General features: G+C 36.9%; 2 protein-coding genes across 2 annotated transcripts in view; both read left to right on the plus strand.

The window, feature by feature from the left end:
• LOC148851744 (phosphatidylinositol 4-kinase beta 1-like) overlaps positions 1 to 5064 on the plus strand; it is a 55704-nt gene extending 50640 nt beyond the window's left edge. The window contains exons 12-16 of the mRNA XM_088943844.1: positions 1743 to 1886; positions 2002 to 2055; positions 2150 to 2224; positions 3805 to 3888; positions 4058 to 5064. Of these exons, the coding sequence (XP_088799970.1) occupies positions 1743 to 1886; positions 2002 to 2055; positions 2150 to 2224; positions 3805 to 3888; positions 4058 to 4159 (459 nt within the window). The 3' untranslated portion in view covers positions 4160 to 5064. The remainder of the gene's footprint in view (positions 1 to 1742; positions 1887 to 2001; positions 2056 to 2149; positions 2225 to 3804; positions 3889 to 4057) is intronic.
• A 1676-nt stretch (positions 5065 to 6740) lies between these two features.
• On the plus strand, positions 6741 to 13238 carry LOC148851745 (asparagine--tRNA ligase, cytoplasmic 1-like). Its single transcript, XM_088943845.1, has 6 exons — positions 6741 to 7545; positions 7959 to 8549; positions 9323 to 9573; positions 9659 to 9788; positions 10023 to 10081; positions 12873 to 13238. Exons 1-6 carry the CDS (start codon positions 7054 to 7056, stop codon positions 13054 to 13056), a joined length of 1707 nt encoding a protein of 568 aa, XP_088799971.1. The 5' UTR covers positions 6741 to 7053; the 3' UTR covers positions 13057 to 13238.
• The last annotated feature ends 325 nt before the right edge of the window (positions 13239 to 13563 follow it).

Genomic DNA, 13563 nt, shown 5'->3' on the forward strand with positions numbered 1-13563 from the left:
AAACCAGGATTGTTAGGTGCCAAACCAGCTGAAACACCTATGGAACCAAATACCAAGTTGAGTAGTGATGCAGGTGAGGAGTTTGAAGATCTTGGAAGGTACAGGAGGTTGGTGGATAAGTTAAACTACCTAACCATTACTCGGCCAGATAATTTCATTCGCAATTAGTGTGGTGAGTTAGTTTATGCAGAATCCTCGGGTTCCACATTGGGATGCAGTTCTAAGGATTGTACATTATTTGAAGGGAGTTCCTGGTCATGGCTTGTTATATAAGAGTGGAGGAAAACTTGAAATAGAGGGATAGTTTGGTGCTAATTGGGTGGATTCTGTGTCTGACAAAAGGTCCACTACAAGTTATTGTACCTTTCTTGGGGGTAATTTGGTGACATGGAAGAGTAAGAAGCAAACAATGGTGGCAAGCAGCAGTGCAGAAGCTGAATGTAGATTCATGACACATACAACTTGTGAACTAGTGTGGTTGAGGAACCTTCTACATGAGATGGGGTACTCGATTGATATTCCTATGAAGCTTTATTGTGACAACCAAGCTGCAGTCCACATCTCTTTTAATCCAGTTTTTCATGAGAGAACAAAACATATAGATGTTGGTTTTCTCTTTGTGAGAGAGAATGTACTTAGTGGAGTGATAAGTATGCTCATGTTCACATAGGAAGTCAATGGGCAGACTTGTTCACCAAAGGGTTGAGTTGGGGAAGAGCGGACTACATATGTAACAAGCTGGGACTATATGACATATACTCACTAGCTTGATGGGGAGTGTTAGTGTCGACTGTATGTGGCAATTTGGTCTTTTCATTTATGTTTGGTGTGAGGTGTAATGTTTATGTTGAGTGATGTGTCCCATACTTAAGTAGGGGCATAACAGTCATTCTGTTTTTTATAGAAAACTATAAATATAAAATTATAAATCTGGCCGACTAGAGTGATTTTTCTCTCAATTGCGAATTGGCCTTTTCTCCTTCTTCTCTTCTTCCCTCTTCTCTCTTCTATCTTTCTTCTCTATTATTAACAAACTAATTCTGGTTCAGATCTGAGTTTTATCAATGGCGATCAATGGATCCCCACTATTAATGTTTTGAAATCTTAAGGAATTTTAATTGTCAATCATTGTTGCCTTTGTGGTTCAGCTGAGGAAAACCTTCGGCATCTGCTCATCCAATGCATGTTTTGCCTGTTCAATTTGGCATCATATGCTTAAGCTATTTGGTATCAGTGGGTGGAACCTCATAGCATCAGTTGTTTGGTATCTACTTGGAGGGTAGCTGCTTTTTGCTAGTTGGGGAAATTTGCTTTGGAGGAGGATGGTTCCTTTGGCAGTGTGCTTGTATGTGTGGAGGGATAGGAATTGTAGAACCTTTGAAAGGCTGATGGTCAGATGGGCCCCTGTATGTAGTCTTTTTTTCTGGGTTTAAATATAGACTTTTTATGATCATTAGGGGAAATTGTATGGGATGATGGCTTTGCTCTGTGAGGTTTGCTTGTCTGGTCATGTTTCTGCTGTATCTCTTTGGGGCGGGAGTCTCTCCCCCATGTTTCTGGTTTTTCTCTTTGATAAAATTTACCTTTCTAAAAAATTTGTGGATGAAGTTTGGTGGTTTCAACTAATAAAAAAAAAAAAAGTTTGGGGGTTTCATATTGAGTCTCCTTATGCTTCTTCCATCCATTCTTATGGATTGATTTATTGATCCTGTTTGCTCATAACTCTGTTTTTGGTTGTCCAGGTGAAGGATCGGCACAATGGAAATCTCTTGATGGATGAAGAAGGCCATATTATACATATTGATTTTGGGTTTATGCTTTCCAATTCACCAGGGGGTGTAAATTTTGAGAGTGCACCATTTAAGTTAACTAGAGAACTTCTTGAGGTTATATGTTTCACAAATTCAGAGATTACATTCTTTCCACTTGTGTACACAATAAATAATCAACATATCTTTAGTTTTTGATCGTTAACTGATTAGAATATTGTGGTCATGCTAGGTCATGGATTCTGATGCTGAAGGGGTTCCAAGCGAGTTCTTTGACTATTTTAAAGTATTTGAAAGCTCCTATTGCTTGTTTTTGCATGATTTATCTGCACATGTCAAACTTCACGATCTTTTAGTTATGCATTTTGCTATGCCTGCAGGTATTATGCATACAAGGTTTCCTAACATGTCGTAAGCATGCAGAACGCATCATACTTCTGGTTGAAATGTTGCAGGTATTACAATTAACATTTTGCTTGTAATTAGATATGTAGTAATTGCATGACTGTTTTTCTCAATACATCTTGATAAGCAAACCAAATTCGATTTCTTCTCAGCAGGCTTTGGGTTATGTTAACTTGGATTTGAAAGATATGTAGGTATTCTTTTAAACTGGAGTGAAAGAATAGAAAAAAGATGAAGATTTAGAAAGGGGAAAGAGAACAAAAGGTTTGAAAATTGCTAAAGTATTTGAACAGCAGCCCCTTTTTCTATTTGTGTGCTGTTAAATTACAAGTGAAAATGACAGAAATTCCCCATGCTGACAGAATGTAAGAAAAAACAATAAAATAAAATAAATAATTGATATAAACAGAAACAAATAGCACAACATAATCTGGTGATGATCTTGACACTTTAAAGCTTTTGAGGCATGTAGATTGGATGCCAAAGATGTATTGACACACTTTTATGTTTCCACCTGTGACTTTTGCAAAGAATTTTTCTTGGCTTTGAATCCAATCCATATGGCATTTACTACAGATATAATATTACCAACACTCTGATGTCTGTTCTACCACTATAAGGCTTTTCCTTTTACACCTACCAGCAGGTGGCAAAGAAATTTATTAACCATTGCTCCACTTGCATGTGCAAGTGCACAATGGTCTTGAATCCATACTTTTCTGAAGTGGACAAGTCAGATTTTAATTCAAGATTTAGGGATACTATTGAGTGGTGCAATGATGTAATTTCTTAAATTTTCATTTTATTGTTTTTTCTTATGTAGTGGGGGGTTCCAGCTCATCACCCTAGTTGACATTGACCTTTTCAATTATAATGAAATTTCTTTTATTTACTTTTAGAAATATTGTATCACTTACATATGCGGTTTAGGAAGATGAAGAATGCCGTTCAAGGTCCCAAAGGAATTTCATTAGTCAACCTGGTTTAAATGATCAAACCGCAATCAGTTGATTTGGTTTACCCTCCCTGTGTAGCTTGTCCAGTGCAAGGAAACAAGGTGGCTGAGCAAATTTTATTTTGGCATCGTTCTCTTTAATAAGTTCACTTGCACCTCTGATTTCAACCTTATTGTTGTCATCCAATAACAGTTCTTGATCTATTTATAATAAAAGTTGTCAGAATCTTAGTCTGATAGAGATACCTAGTGTTAAATTAATAGCTCTATGCCAAAGAATAGGATGCAGAGCTCATTAAGATGGATGTTGAGATTGGCTTAATTTTATGGGTGATAGCTTGGTCAGGAGTAGTTGTTCTACAGTTCCAAGATGTCAAGATGGCACATTTCTATGTACTGTTTCATGTCTTGTTCTGCCCCCATGTTGGTTAGGTATTTGGTGGGTCACTCTTTGCCTATGACATCCATACACACTGGTGCTGTATCATGTAATATACATCATTTTTTAGTTTAAATTCCGTATCCAATACTGTGAAGGACTTTTAAGTTGATTGTGCCTACTGATGGAGTTAGTGCATCAGATTAAGCAATCGTTTCTCAGTTGATTTTTATGTATAGGATTAAAATATCTGGTTCGTATGTAAGCTTATGGTGCTGTTCCAAATGTGGACACAGGATTCTGGTTTTCCATGCTTTAAAGGTGGTCCCCGGACAATACAGAACCTTAGAAAAAGATTTCATTTGAGTTTAACTGAAGAGGTATATTTCTTTTCCTTGTTAATATTGTCTTTTGAGACTGTTTTCAGGTCTCCGCTTTCCCCTTATTGTTTTTTAACTTCTTACCATATACACTTTTTTTGTTCCTCGCCATCTCCTATTATGTGTATTTTACTGTAGTCTTACAAGAGTGCTGAATTATCTGAAACAGCAATGCGTGTCATTGGTGCTTTCCCTGATAAGTAGCAGCTTAGATGCATGGCGGACACGTCAGTACGATTATTATCAGCGGGTCCTAAATGGGATATTGTGAGGTTACAACTGATTCTTGATTCCTTGGCATGAGGCTCTTGTTGAGGTGGGTGGGTCCAGTGAAAGATCTATTGCAAACAAAAGAGAATTTGCCTGCATTATACGGCTGGCAAACTTGAGCAGTTGGTGCACTGTTTCTGAGCTGTCTTCAAAGTTTTTGGTTGAAGTTGATTGTATGAGTTTGTGGTATATTCATTCTTGGATTGAGAAAAGTTAAATTGTATCGGCAGATGCTAGGAAGCTACCCAGCTGAAGTTTATAGCAGGGTTGTCTTTCTTATTTTGTTGGGTGTAAAGTCAAGATGGTTGTGTTGGCTTCTGAGACTTGAAGAGACATGCAGGCCTACTACTCACCTTTGTTTGCCCGACTGTACAGAAGGTGATACGGTGGATTTCGTGGACCCCCAGAAAACAATTGACTTCAAGATATGAAGTTTAATCCATGGTGCCGCTTGAGCATCTCAGGTACAAGAGAAATTTGTTGTTCATGTGTTAACAAGATTGTATTGCAAATTGAGTTAAAAGCTGGTGGAAGGATCTGAAATAGTGGTCCTTGCAATGTTTGTACATCTTGCCCCTTCGAAGTGGATTGATTCTGTCGCTGAACCTGAACGTGGAGATTCTCTACAGATCGGAGAAGTCAGCTGCTGTTGCTTCCAATCGAGGCTTATCAATGGCATATACCTACCTTGGCATGATACTTAGTGTCCATAGGAATTTGTTTATGTTGAATTGAAACGCTTGAATGTGGGCCTTAGGTGCATGGTGTATAATATTTTTTGGTCTTCTATTGATCTCTGTTTCTTGTAAAATGCAATTTGTTGATTGTCTATTCATCATATACGAGTGCTAATATAAAAGATTGGTGGGATTGCGTTCCACTATCACTTGTTGAATCTCTTTCAAAGTGAAGGGTGTACGTGTAGTTGTAGTTCCACACTTCCCACTTGTTTTGCATGCATATAGCATTCCAAAATAAAGCACATAACACTGATTGGTAGTGATGGATGAACAAAGAAAATAAAAAAGAAGTCCAGACCAGCTCCTCACACCAATTTAACAGCACATTGGGAACATCTACTATACTTATTTTATCATTCATGGCGAGATGTTTCTAATCCGCACGTGCAATGTATACGAGGTTGGTGTGAGAACACTGCAAAGCACATCTACATAAAAAACAATGAAAATCCAAAAAGAAGAGGCATTTTTTTCAATGAACAAAATCAACGTAAAGCTTTCAAAATCTTGCTACTAGCCAACATTTTGTCACGAGTCATGGAGTTATTGTAGTGGGCAATTGTTCCTTAGATCACAAAGTATGTCTCTTCTTCAATAATAATGAATCTGCATAATACATATCATAAATGTGTAGGATGGGCAACTTGAAACACATCTTCCTCTCCTTTGTGGGTATCTCAAATTCTCCACAAAGAATGAGAGAAATCCAAGTAGTGTCACTTTTTGTTACATTTAAAGTTCAGTTTCTATTATTTTATAATCTTATAGGGTGTTCTACAATGTGAATTGTTTTCTTGTTGATTTTTAAAACAAATTAAAACCCTTTGGTTTGGAAACAGATCGTGTATATGTTTTTTGTTTTCAAAACTGAAACAAAAAACTTTGTTATTGAATTTCTGGTTTCAAAGGGAAAATCTATGATGTGGAAAAGATATGGTTTGGAAAGAGTTTTGACCAATCAAAATCCAATTGTGAATTATAACACTTTATTCATTACCATGTTTATGATTTGATTTTGTTAGTCAGTTGTTTTTCGGATATCATATATTTTCCATAGCATAGTTGAACCCGGTTTCAAAACAAATTTCATCTGGCTATTTAATAGTTGTTTGGAATCAATGCCATTTCTTTGAAAAATGATGCTACATCTGAAATCCATTTTTTTCAGATAATGCCCAATGTCTAGTTATACATATTTTTTTAAATACATTTTCTTAGACCATGCCTTGAAAATCAAGAAAGGTGTGGTTTAAGTGTACTTTCTCATTTTTTCAACATTATGATGACATATCATTGAAAAATGCCAGTGTGGCAGCAACAACAATGGTACCAAATAGAAAACACATTTTTTGAGAAAATCATATACCAATATAACACCGTTTTATCAAAAACACTTATGGAAAAACAACATTGATTGCAAACACCACCTTAATATCATGTTACATGTTAGGGCACATGCTACTACTAGAGAGAATAGCCCCATTTTTTGTACTTTTCATTAGATGTTTTTATTCCTTATCAAAGCGGCATAAAAAATGGCATATATGTCATTTAATCTCACTCAAAAAAACTGCCTATTTATAATTGTTCAAAAACTGTTCACTTATAACAATTAAAAAACTGTTCATAAATTATAAATAATCGTACAAATACAATGCATGTACATGTTTACTAATATATATATATAAGGACATTTTAATCAAAATTAACTTTTATACCCTTTAAAACAAAATTAGGGTAAATTAATAAATTTATGCAAGCTAAGTACAGATGATGAATCGGATGGCAGGGGCAACCGTCCAGCCCGCCCCAGTTCTATATTATCACGTCCAGCCGTCCAGGTGGCAGTCGCAACCGATGAATCCGATGATCATCCGTCCTGTCCTGTTACTCCTGTACCCCTGCGACCTTCTGAGCTCTACAGTACAACGAGACAATTGAAACCGAAAAGTAAATAATTAGATTCTGAAAGCTGTAATAGTAATTATGTACATTCATATTTACTGAAATGCCCACGCCAGTGCATTTCACTTCCTTGCTTGGCTGTCCCTTAGACCCTAGGGATTTTTCCTGCGAACCACCCTTCCCTTTTCTCGGTACTAGTTGGTAGTGACGAAGCTGCTTGACTTCCCAGGGCAGAGGCGCGAAGGTGCCAATGGCAGGCGACGCGCCGCTCGTTCAACAGATGGCCTCCACAACCCTAGCCGACGACGGTGATTCCTCACCAATCTGGGCCAAGTTCTCCTGCCGCGTTCTGATCCGCAACATCATCTGCCGCCCCGACGGCGGCGTCGGCCTTGCCGGACAGAAGGTCGCCGTTGGTGGATGGGTCAAGACTGGGCGCGAGCAAGGAAAGGGCTCCTTTGCGTTCCTCGAACTCAACGATGGCTCTTGCCCCGCCAACCTGCAAGTCATTGTCGAGGCCTCCGTTGCACCTCTCAGCCAACTTGTTCACACCGGTACTTGCGTTTACGTTGAAGGGGAGCTCAAGAAACCTCCTGAAGGGACCAAGCAAAATGTCGAGTTGAAGGTCGAGAAGGTCATCGATGTCGGCCCCGTCGACCCCGCTAAATACCCATTGCCCAAGACCAGGCTCACTCTCGAGTTCCTGAGGGACTTTGTGCATCTTCGACCAAGAACCAACACGGTATTCCTCCTCTCTTCCCTCTTCCCATCTCCACTCTCTTTAGCGAATTAGAAAAATTAAGTAGTTGCGTTGCCTATCTCAGAGTAACAGGAAAACGGAAGAACCCATCAACAGAAATACAAAATCCATCAAGCCCACACAAAAATGCCAATTAAGAAATGCAGGAAATTAAGCAAACTCAGAGGCTCAGTCTGCATCAATAGCACAGTGAGAATAGAATTGGAGAGGCCAAGTCTCGTGCTTTTATAGAAGAAAAGAAAATTTTAATTACTTTATTACAATTGATATGTTTTCTTCCTTGTCCAAAGCTTTGGTGACGACTAAAGGGAAGACCTTGCTTCTAGTTCCTTGCATTCCTTGGCTAATTCTGTAATTAAATTATAACATTTGAGTTCTGTACTTTTTTGTTTCAGATATCTGCGGTTGCTCGAATCAGGAATGCGTTGGCATATGCCACCCATACCTTCTTTCAGAAGCATGGTTTCCTCTACGTGCATACTCCTATCATTACAACTAGCGATTGTGAAGGTGCAGGTGAAATGTTTCAGGTTACAACATTGCTTAATGATGCGGAAAAGCTGGAGAAAGAACTGCAGAAGAACCCACCACCCTCGGAAGCCGAACTAGAAGCTGCCAGATTTTTTGTCAAGGAGAAAGGAGAAAATGTTGCACGATTGAAGTCGGCTAAGGCAAGCAAGGAGGATATATCTGCTGCCGTTGCTGAACTTACAAAAGCCAAGGAAAGTTTTGCAAAGATGGAAGAAAGATCCAAACTTAAACCTGGACTCCCCCAAAAGGATGGGAAGATTGATTATTCCCAGGATTTTTTTGCTCGGCAAGCGTTTCTGACTGTATCTGGGCAACTCCAAGTTGAGGGCTTTGCATGCGCTCTCAGTAGTGTTTATACATTTGGACCAACTTTCCGAGCTGAACATTCTCACACATCAAGACATCTGGCGGAGTTCTGGATGGTGGAGCCTGAGATAGCGTTTGCAGATTTGGAGGTACTTATTAACATTGTTCTTACACATTTCCCCCCTCAACCAAACAATACTCAAGAAGCTTGACTGGACCTGAGAAAGTGACCTCGGTCAAGTTTCCTTGTAGATTTGATTTGGTACGAAAATGAATCAACTTGAAGAAATTATGCATCTGGTTGTAATCCTAATTTATCTGATTTCGTTCATTGATGTCAGCTGCAAGAGTTGCTGCTTACTTTGAGTCAAAATGTTAATTCTTGAGGGGAGATCTCTTGGTTGTTGTCATAATGGTTTCGTGTTATATAATTGAAGTGAAATGCTTAGTTTACTATTTTCACAGTAAAACAAAATTATTTCACAAGCATTTGGAAAAGTAAGGTAAAAAAGAAGAGAAAAGAAAAGAAAAGAAAATAAAAGAAAAGAAAAGGAGGAAAATACTCATCCAAGAGCAAAGTTAAGTTAATCGTTTGGTAACTTGTTGATTCAACTCTAAACTCTTGGTTGAGTTTCCAAAAGTTATGCTACTCATATATAATTGACTAAGCTTGGCTTTGTTGATTTTAAATTGTGGTAATGGTATATGCATTAAAATATTTGTTAATGTGGTCTGATCCAGTATTAATTGTTTGGTTGGGATGGTTTCCTATTCTATTTCTATTTTTCTTCATGTTTTGATGTCTTTAACTTGCAGTGGAGGGATAATGTATAATCTTTCCTTTCTAATTGTAGTGGTTTAGTTATATGAAGTGACACATATTTATATTTCTAAAACAGCCTAAGTTTGTTTGCATTTGTAGGATGATATGAATTGTGCAGAGGCATATGTGAAATTTCTCTGTCAGTGGTTACTTGACAACTGCCTTGATGACTTGGAATTCATGGTTAAACATTTTGACAAAAGTGCCATAGATCGTCTGAAAATGGTTTCCTCAACCCCCTTTAAGCGTATTTCTTATACAGAAGCAGTGGAACTCTTGGAGAAAGTTACAGATAAGAAGTTTGAGAATAAGGTTGAATGGGGAATAGATTTAGCATCTGAGCATGAAAGGTACTTGATTATCTCATAGATGTGAGGGAGCTGTTCCTTTATTTGAACTGCATATGCTGAAATGATTATTTAATGAATCATGCAGATATTTGACTGAGGTAATATTTCAAAAGCCTGTTATTGTGTATAATTACCCAAAAGGAATTAAAGCATTTTACATGAGGCTCAATGATGATATGAAGACAGTGGCTGCAATGGATGTGCTTGTACCCAAGGTACATTAACTTTCTATTTGACCGTATAAAATTTATTGCCCTACAGAGACATCTCACATCCTTGATTGGTTACTTCTGTTACTGTTATGTAGAGTATTTTACAATATATTATCATGATTTCCTAATAAGTTTTATACCATTCTTGGAATATGTATTATTAAAATATGCTAATATAGTCCAATACCTACAACTGCAAGTATGTAAAACCTAAGGATTTTTCTATTCCTTTTCCAGGTTGGAGAGCTAATTGGTGGAAGCCAAAGAGAGGAGCGCCATGAAGTCATTGAGAAAAGGTGTGAAAAGATTACCATCTAATTTAGTACCTTTTTTCTGATGAATACATTTAATTTTAATTTAGTACCTTGTGCTATGATGTTTGGTATACTTTCCATTTGCAAGAAATTGCATGCAACTAGCAGTCTAGCAGTGCAGATTAAACCTTTTCCTATGCATGAAAAGGGTTGGTTACTTGTGTCTTTTAGGCAGCCATATTTTCTAGATTTAAGATGTGGCAGTATTTTTTGGTCTTTGCATTGCAAAAACATTAGCAGTTTGCCACAGTCCATCTTGACTGCAGCTATGTTGGAAAACTTAGATTATATTCCATTTTTTCTTAATTCTAAGATTACTTAAAGCTCATTTCTCAAGATCCAGAGATTTACCCTGATGGGTATGCATTCAAAAGATATAACACTTGGAGCGAGTAGAGATAATCAATTATGATGCAGTGGTACTTGATGTGCTAAAACGGGATATTCTTTAGACTCTAAAAGTTTTGGATTCATTTCAAGAATCGAGTATTGTGTTTCGGAGCTTCCCTACCCTCCTCAAACATGTGATAAAAAACTTTTAAGTGGTTGAAAGCATGTTTCTCTTCTCCCATTTCAATTGTAAAGGGATTTATTGGATCTTTGTAATACAATCATCATGTAGAGAATTTAAGATATAAAATATTTATAGGGTTTCAAGACTTCAAGGTTAAAGGATGAAAGTTTCAAAGAATTAGGACTGGGAATATGTTGCTGAGAATAGAGTTAAGGCTTTTAGAGATTCATCTGGTTCAAGAGGAGAGAACTTTAGGACCTTCTAGAAATTCAATCTCCACTTTTTTGTTTTTTAAATGAACAGCGCTTGTAATTTGAGATTTCAAGGCACTTGTTTGGGTTTGGGTCATGGGGCCCTAATTAAACTGAAATGTTCAAACTACCTAATTACCTATTGGTTCTATTTTTTTCGTAAGTGCATACTGCATATTCTATCATATTACTATTAAAAAGTATGGTAAGAGAAGCATGGCAATCGGCAGCAAACTTGGGTGCAAGTTTCTTTCAGATTCCTTGTGCTAATACACTTGCTGTTTCACTAGTTCAAGAAAGTATTAGCAGACAGGCTTTGGTATGGGGAGAATATCCATTGCATTAAAACCAGAATCAGGATTTTATGGGGCCTGGGCCTCTGTTAGGGGTATAGGGCAGCTACATGGCTAGCTCTGTGTTGTACATCATATAGAAAGTCCATATTTTGTTAATATTATGTCATTTCTGATACTAAATAAAATTTTCCAGTTTCTGATAAAAGAAGAATTTATACACAGAAGCATTCTAGGGGTTTTCCCATGCTTAAATTAAGGATTATTGCTATAGTAAAAAATATAAAAATCCCAGTGCTTTATGCACTTTCTTGAAATCAGGTCTGTATTCTCATTTCTTGTCAGCCTGAGATTTTAATATTACACCAAGCAATGACCCCTAGTAGTTAAAATATATTTTAGTTAACTAATTGATTAGTTAGCTGATATAAATATTTGATAATTTCATTGAAAGCTCTGGAAAAGATCAAACATCAGGGGGTGAACCACTTCCTTACAACATCAGAAATAGCCCATCTGCTAGGAATGGTTGGACCATGTTTAGCACTTGATCTCCTGACCCTAGCTGCACAGTTAGCTATTTGATTTGCTTATTCTAGAAATATGTACTTAACTTTTTATGTCACCTTGCCATCAACCCAAGAATTCATAGAAAATTCAACTTTCCTTCTGTGCCACTTTTGAGTTGCTTTCCTGCCATGTATCAACTCCTGAATCTTCTGAAAGGATTGAGCTCTCTTTGGCTGTTCATACCTCTACTGGTCAATGTTGTCAAAATCTTACGATTTACTATACGATTCACGATTTGAATCGTGAATCCCAAGAGTTTTGATTCAAATCTTATGTCCGAATTCCTTTCTGCAAAAATCTTACGATTTTTGTTTGAATCCTATGATTTGATTCATAAATCTTACGGTTTATACGATTTCTACGACTCAAATAAATTCAATTAAGAATTAGTTCTCTACTTTGTTATGCTTTTGTTTATATTTAGTTTTGTCAAGGGAGATTTTCTTTTAAGCCCTCACTAGAAAATGATTTATTTGTGTTATTTAATACTAGAGATGGAGTTTGTTTCCATCATATGTAGGTTAAAGAGCCATTGTATGTGGATTTGTTTGCCTTTCAAGTCAAGCTTGATCGTATCATCTCAGGCTTCTATTGTATAAGATTAAAAATAGGGTAATATATCTTATATGGTATATAGATTAAAAATAGGGTAAAGTCACTTTTTTATATATATTTAGCCTTTTAATATATCTATATTTAATTTTTTGACAAGTTTATAAAAAATAGAAATAATCTTATGATTTATGATATGATTCACGATTCGATTCAACTTTCTCCACGATTTATGATACGATCACGATTTTCAAAGCATTGCTAATGGTAGCAATGGGGTGGGGTGGGGATTGCCATCTCCAAATGTGCTCCCCATATTCCATTATGCCTTGTGTGGCTAAAAGCACAGGGAAAAAAAATAGTACATTTTCATCCAACCGTTGGCAAGGAGGTAAACACTATTAGTTGGCATGGAAAAAAAGAACCTAGGTTGGCATCAAATGGTATTTCAGGGTCAATTCCTTTAGCTGGTACTGCTTTATTGAGCTTCATTCTTTGTGGATGTTTTTACTGCAACTCTTTTGCAAGAAATCCCAAGTGATGAATCCATTATCTTTGAATTGATTCCTTGGGAACTACTTTGGTCATTTCAGGATACTGGAGATGGGCCTCCCACTTGAGCCATATGAATGGTACCTTGATCTAAGGCGTTATGGGACCGTCAAACACTGTGGATTTGGCCTAGGCTTTGAGCGAATGGTTCTGTTTGCCACTGGCATCGACAATATTAGAGATGTGATTCCTTTCCCCAGATATCCAGGGAGGGCAGATCTTTGACGTTCTGCTCAAGCATCTGAACGCAACAAGTTTGAACAGGTTTCCTTTAATATTTAGTATACACATTTAGAATTCTGTTATTGTTTTAATATTAATATTTAGAGTGTACCTATTGAACCCTTTATAATTCATCATTACTCTTGATTGAATGAAAGAAACTAGAAAGGTCTATGTTTAGGATATATTGGATTTATATTGTACGGTTTTTTATGCATGTTTCTCATTCTCAATAGCTACAAAAGGTATTATCTATTACTACTTTCTTAAAAGAAAAGTTATCCTAATGGCAATGTTTTAAGTAACAGAATGTTTTATGAGGTTGTTCCTCATACTTAACAAGAGAATTCTTCGGTTGGTTGTTTTTTCTACATACTTTCGCAGACTTTTCTTTGTACTTGGTAGGGTTGTAGCATCCTGCATTTGACTTTTGACATCGAACATTTAAGGCACCAAAATGAAAAGATAAGAGGTTAATAGATTTGATTCTGATTGACCAGGGGAAAGTTG

This window comes from Nelumbo lutea, chromosome 5 (assembly GCF_056320005.1).
Source record: "Nelumbo lutea isolate HS-2025 chromosome 5, American lotus-T2T, whole genome shotgun sequence".
In the NCBI taxonomy this organism is placed as follows: Eukaryota; Viridiplantae; Streptophyta; class Magnoliopsida; order Proteales; family Nelumbonaceae; genus Nelumbo; species Nelumbo lutea.